General features: G+C 39.8%; 1 protein-coding gene across 1 annotated transcript; it reads right to left on the minus strand.

Moving 5' to 3' along the window:
- On the minus strand, positions 1,261–2,085 carry LOC109721570. The gene has a single exon (XM_020249237.1). It carries the CDS (start codon positions 2,083–2,085, stop codon positions 1,261–1,263), a length of 825 nt encoding a protein of 274 aa, XP_020104826.1.

Genomic DNA, 6,783 nt, shown 5'->3' on the forward strand with positions numbered 1-6,783 from the left:
CTTATCTCAGAATTTAAGGTCTAAAGCACATTTTGTTTGGAGCTCTTCACTGGTTTTATTATTATTATTATTTTCAACTTGGCAAGCTCTTATCATTTTAATTAGTTACAATTCCAAAAATGTTACAAAGTAGCAACTAAGAAGCAAAAAGAAGGAAACAAAGTAAGCAGCACCAAATTAGCACAAAGTAATGGATTTGATTAGTTGGATTGTTTTCTGGTTCTGAAATTAGTAAATTCTAGGGCCAAGTTGATTACCATTAATCTGCTTCTCATATTTATATCTTAACTCACAGCTGAATTTCATGTACGATCTTGATCAGCTCACACGTGACACATGCTTTGGGGATCCTGTAAGAAATGGTTCGCAATTTTGAAAAGAGGCTTGCATTTTCCCGCCAAAATTGCAGTAGCATAAATTCTGTTTCTTTTTTCTGTTTTCTCTTTTTGAATACTCAGCCGCATATTTTCTGGGTCACAGCCCCCAATCTGTATCTTAATAAATATACATCTCTTCACATGCAATCACAAGATATATTTTTGCTTCGACAATGTCAATTTTTTTGTTGAATTTCCCACCGAAACTATTATAATATTCTGTAGTGAGCATGTAAAACTCTTGCTTTTGCAATTTCAATTTTTTTTTCTCTTGTTTTCGGACTATGAACAGAGTTTACATATTTACAACACTCAAATTCTTTTTGTTGAGAGAATACAATGCTGAAATTTATAGCATGGATTGACTAGAAGAGAATATCGTAATCTAATTGTTGACTTTCTGGAACACATTCTTGTTCTGACTGTAAATAAATTAACAGGTACTAAAGAACTGTGAAAAGGATTATTCAACAGGACACAATGATGTCGCTAATGAGAACCTATTAAATGCAGTCCACGCAACTGATTTTCGACTTCCATATTAATTTACTGAATGTGTAGGCTTTCTATTCAATCATGCGGAATAAAGTGCCTCGTCATTTAAATATGTGTTCTATGGTTTGAAATTTTCGAAATAACAATGCCTGCCAACAGTGCAACGGTAGCATCACAGACGACAGCAAGGAACTACGTGCACACAGAAAAAGAATTTGGAATTTGAGTGATCCGAATAAGTAGAACTTTGTATTCATGTAATTTGCAAAGAACCAAGACTTTTACAGAATATTTTACGCTTTCAAAGAAACAGTGTGTATGAAGGGAAAAAAAAAAATAATAAGAGAGGAAATTACACAAGATTATATAGAGGATCTTCTGTCACACGTTAAATACTGTATCGGCAGAGCGGGCAGAGGCGGCTGCGCTCGAGCCACCGCGTAAGGCACTCTTCATGGAAGGCGTGAGAGCACGGTATCTTGCACAACCGCGCCCCCTCCTCAAATTCGTCCATGCAAATTGAACAAGCTCGTTCGCGGCACCATCCGCGCCCTTCCTCGTCACGGTACCTCATCCTATCTAGCTTCTCAATGGACGCGCTCGGTGCCGGAACCCCGCCGAAACCTCCGCCAGCACCGCCAAGAGCGTCGTCATCCATCGACACTGCCAGCACGTTGTCGTCCATCAGCACCGCCAGCACGTCGTCGTCCATCGGCACCGCCAGCATGTCGTCGACCTGCTCCGCTGGCTGCATGTACCGCCACGGCATGGGGTCCGAAGCAGGGTCGTTGACGTTGCCCTCTCCTCCGCGCACCCACCATGGCTCCGTCACGGGTATCTGTACATGCACGATCATGTAGAAGACCCTTCCGAAAAGCTCTGCACGGGAAGCAATCCTCCTGGCTCCGGAGTAGATGCGATATGCGATCCGCTCCAAGTCGACGTCTCCGACTGGGACGTCAGAGTCGGAAAGCATGTCTGAGATGGCGATCATCGCCTCTTCGGAATGGCGCATCTCGCTGGCCGGTCGCCGGAAGAGTCGATCATAGGTGATTTGTTCGACAGATCGGATTTGATTCCAACAGTAGATTCTTGAGAGTACCAGTTTGATCGTCGCCGTCGTCAGGTCTTCCTGCCGCCGGTGCAAGTATGAGTAGTCAAAGACATCAACGTCGACGCCGCCGCTGCGAGGAGGGTGGCCGCTCGATGCCATAGCTTCTGGGAGATCGAATCGCCAAAAAAAGGGGGGGTCAAGGAGAACAAGAGGACTGGTCTGCGTGGGAGAGAGAGAAAGAGAGACAAGGGGAAGTGAGAAGTAATGTGTGTAGCAGCAGAGCAGAGGAGTTATAGGATATTTAAGAAGCTCCGTTCGTTTTCCGTTTGGGACAAGGATTAGGATTTCCGAATGTGATGATGACTCGGGGCTCAGTAACACGAGAGTACCAATGGTCATCAAAAACCGCAAGAAAATTCGAAAAGCTGTGTTCGTTTTCCGTTGCCGACAAGGATTAGGATTTCCGATTCGTTAGACGCATCCAACGGTCCGCGGGATTTAAATCGGCAGTTTCTTCATGAGAAGTAATACAACGGCACCAGAAATCAAATTTCTACGGCCTAATTCAACAATATATTTCCAAAAGCTTTCAGTTTTACATTTAAAAAAATCCAAATAAACCAAAAGTACTTTTACCCCTTTCTCTGTTTATGCTATAAATTACGACAGCAATTGCCACCCGAGAATATATATAGAGAGTTAGGCTCCTATATTTTTGAAAGTACGGGAGCCTCCATACTTATAAGTTGTTTTCAATAATAGAGCATCTAATTCGGCAATCGGTTTCATTAGACATGATCTACGTTGTTGGAATTACTTAGAAACCAAATTTCATAATTTTTTGATTTCGTTTGTCTAGTAAACGAGTAGCCTCAAAATGAATGGCTGAAAATAAAAATCTCATAAAAAACAGTGATAAAGGACTCAAATTTCAAATCGAAAGTATTAGTCTTATTATTGATGTTAAGTAGAATTTTTTATTAAATTTTTATCTAATTTGGATACTTCTATACCGTTGAACTTAAAAACGTGCCATATCAGCCATTAAAATAGTCATTTTGTAGACCGCAATTGCCTACATTTTAAAAAATCCAAATAAACCAAAAGTACTTTTACCCCTTTTTCTGTTTATGCTATAAATTACGACCGCAATTGCCACCCGAGAATATATATATATATATAGAGTCCGGCTATGGTACTTGTAAAAGCACCAATCATTTTGTGCTTGTAGGTTTTTAACCGTTAGATCAGCACTGTTGATCATTTACACCCGTTAAATTATACTATTCAACCAACCACCCACTCAACCCTAGGGGCCCACATCATCCTAACCACATATTTTTTAATCTAAAGGCTAAAAACTTACAAGCACTAATGTCTTGGTACTTTTAAAAGCATAGGAGCTCAATTCTATATATATATATATATAGAATTAGGCTACTATACTATCGGTAGCACGGAGCGCTCCGTGCTACCAAGTTGTTTTCGATGATACGACTTCCAAATCGACGATCGGCTCCGTTAGACTTGATCTACACTATTGAAAGTATTTAGAAACTAAATTTCATAATTTTTCGATATCATTTACCTATCAAACAAGTAGTCTAAAATTGAACGGCTGAAAATAAAAATCTCATGAAAAATGATGATAAAAGATTTAAATTCAAGATCAGATATACTGATCTTACTCTAAATAGTGAAAAGAATTTTCTATAAAATTTTCATCGCATTTGGATTGTTTTACACCGTTAAACTCACAAACACACCACATCGGCCATTAAAATTGTCAATTTTGAGATCTTTTGATCGCTAGTCAAATGATGTTGAAAAATTATGAAATTTAGTTTCCAAATACTTTTAATAGTATAGATCAAGTCTAACGGAGCCGATCGTCGATTTGGAAGCCGCATCATCGAAAACAACTAGGTAGGACGGGAGGCCCCGTGCTACCGATAGTAAAGTAGCCGGACTCTATATATATATATAATGTACCGAATTTTTAATATAAAAATAAATGGAAATAAAAATAGTGTAACATACTATTTTTATTAGACTTAAATAAATAAAATATAGGTCTGAAATGACTTGTACTGAAATTGGAATAGAAACAGAAGATTTACAATTTTCTGTAAGAATCGGGGTTAATCTTTTAGCAAAAAATTTACAGTGTTAGAAAATTATGAAAATTCGAGAATATATCGGAATTATTTTTCTGAGGCTAGATTTAAAGTTTAATGTCATTCCGACACCCGAAAAGTGGAAAATAAAATCTGACTGCTATCTACTAGAGATTCTAAACAGTAGACTTTTCGGTGATAAAAAATAGTTTAAAACTGAAAAGTTAATATTTCGTTCTTCTTATTAATTTTAACCGAGTCTGACTGTCAAAATTGAGCGTAAACGGACATTCAGAAGGGCTCCGGTGAAAAGTATCAGATTTGAACTGGACTAAATTTTAAGTTGTAATGGGTGGGGGCCCTATGTGTGTAACAATTGCCTTCTTCCCTTTGTTCTGGTCCAACCCGAGTGAGAAAGAAAGGAGAGCCTTCTCTCTTTCTCTCTTTCTCTCTAACTCACACCTCACATCTCTCTCTCCACCTCTTTTGTAATTTCTCCATCAAAGAGGAAAGAAATGGAGATTTTGAAAGTTTCAAGTGGAGAAGAAGCTTGATGGAGCTCTCCAATGGTGGATTAAGTTTCTTTTCCAAGATGGCCATGGTGAGTTTTGTAATTTAAGCTAAGGTTTGGATTAAACCTTTTGTAAATGAGATGTCTAGGACCCCTAGATGATTCTAAACTAGATTGGGTAAAGATTTATTATAGATTTTGGTGTTCTTGCGGATTCATGAAACCTAGGGTTAGAATTGGGGCTTTTGTCTCTAAGAGGTTTAGAATCAAATTGATCTTGTAAAACCTTAATTGAAGGATAATTCGACGTGGAGGACAACTTCGTTTTGGATTACGACGAGGTTACGGCGTCCGATTGAGAGATTTGCGGAATTTGGTTCGTTAGGCTTGGGTCGAGCTAAAATGGCAACAGTAAATTGCAGGACTTGATTTCTCACTTCTTGACGTCGATATGAGGTAGGTGGTGCTATCCGGAATGGTTGGATTTCGCCCTATGTATAATTCCTTTTTGTTGAGCATATATACATGTATTGTTTGTGCATGGTAGGGCTCAAGTATTTCTTGTTATAGAAACTTGCATGCTACCTATGATATATATATAAATAATTGTGATGCTAACTTGAAAATTAGAATGCATGAAATTAGTGACACATGAATTCTAGAGACATGTTGAACTACTAGAGGAAAAACTAATGGATTGGATATAGAAAATATTCTGGACATTGAAATAAATAATATATTGGTTGTCATTGTGACATTGAATGTGAACCTTATGATAGAACATGAATTGGGCATAATGTGTTGTGCATGATAAGGATATGACATGAATTGGGAAAGGCTCAAGTATGAATAAGAAATTGGGTCATTGCATCATGGCATGGTGTTGAGCTACCATATCATTATGAAGCATTGAATAATTGCTTGTGTTCACATTGTGTGGTGTTTGTATATCCCATTGATGAACGCTACATGAGTTAGGTAAACTCTCAAGTGTATATGGAAAAGATTGGGTCAATGCATTTGTAGCATGGCATCTAGTAATATAATGTTATTGAGCATGCGAGGGATTGAAATAGATCCTCTGAACCATGCTAGGGATTGCTAGATCCTCTATTATTGTTACCACTAGTTGGTAGAGTATTCTCAAGTTTAGAGGATTGGATCATGCTCACATTACGTTTGTTGGCTTGGCGGTGGTCGCTCCATCCAAGCAGTGATCTCCGGAGTTTTTCACAGGTGGGTTAACGTAGCTACCCAACAGACGGTCCCCAATGGGTCATAGTGGTGCTCCTCATTTGTGGGATTGGGTTGTGAGTCGGGGTTTAACCTTCGGGTTAACCGATAAGATTGGGTCAAAGAGAAAAGAGATAGGTTGATTGATCATATTGTATCCTGTGCTAGTTTGCATTGTTGCATCTTATGTAGAGAGTGAGCATAGTGAGATCACAGGTAGAGTGATGGATCGATTATGATATCTCCGTGAGTAGCCTATAGTGGGTGATGGAGCGGTAGCTAGTCTCCACGAGGCTGAGTGGGATGAGTTGGGCTGGTCTTGTGAGAAGCCCTAATTGGGTTATGTCACGCCTCGGGACCCAGCGGAAGCCCGCCTGGTGTGCCTGCAACATATAAGGCGTCTATAACAATAGTATAAAGAAGCAAGAAAGAAATAATACCTCAAATCATGCGAAAGTAATGAAGTGTGCCTCACTACTAACTCCCGATATTATATTGTCGGCCGCCAACGTAACCCTCTGCGAAGTCAGAAGCTATACACTTCGATTAAACTCCAACATTTTAGAGTTAATTCACAACCCAATCATAATACTTTCGCTTACAAGTCAAATAGTGTAATGCACTGGATCTTAGCAAATTGCAAGATTCGAGTGTTTGATCTGTATGTGGAGCCTTTCCACAGTTTTTGGAGGGTCGTTGATAGTGTCCCGACCCCTGGCACGCATCCCGAGGATGTTGGAGTAGGACTTGGCACCAAAATTCCAAAATCGGAATTTTTGGACAGCTCTCGGGTAGCCTGCAGCAGGGCTTGTACCGGAACAAGACTGGCCTTGTACCGGTACAAGGGTTGATGGTTGTACCGGTACAGCCATCGGGCTTGTACCGGTACAGAGCCGCAGACCGAGCAACCCGAGCTTCGGGTTTGCATTTTCGTCGGCCTTGTACCGGTACAAGAACCCGTGTACCGGTACAAGGAGGCAGTTTTTGTGCAGTTTG

The sequence above is a fragment of the Ananas comosus genome, linkage group 15 (assembly GCF_001540865.1).
Source record: "Ananas comosus cultivar F153 linkage group 15, ASM154086v1, whole genome shotgun sequence".
Lineage (NCBI taxonomy): Eukaryota > Viridiplantae > Streptophyta > Magnoliopsida > Poales > Bromeliaceae > Ananas > Ananas comosus.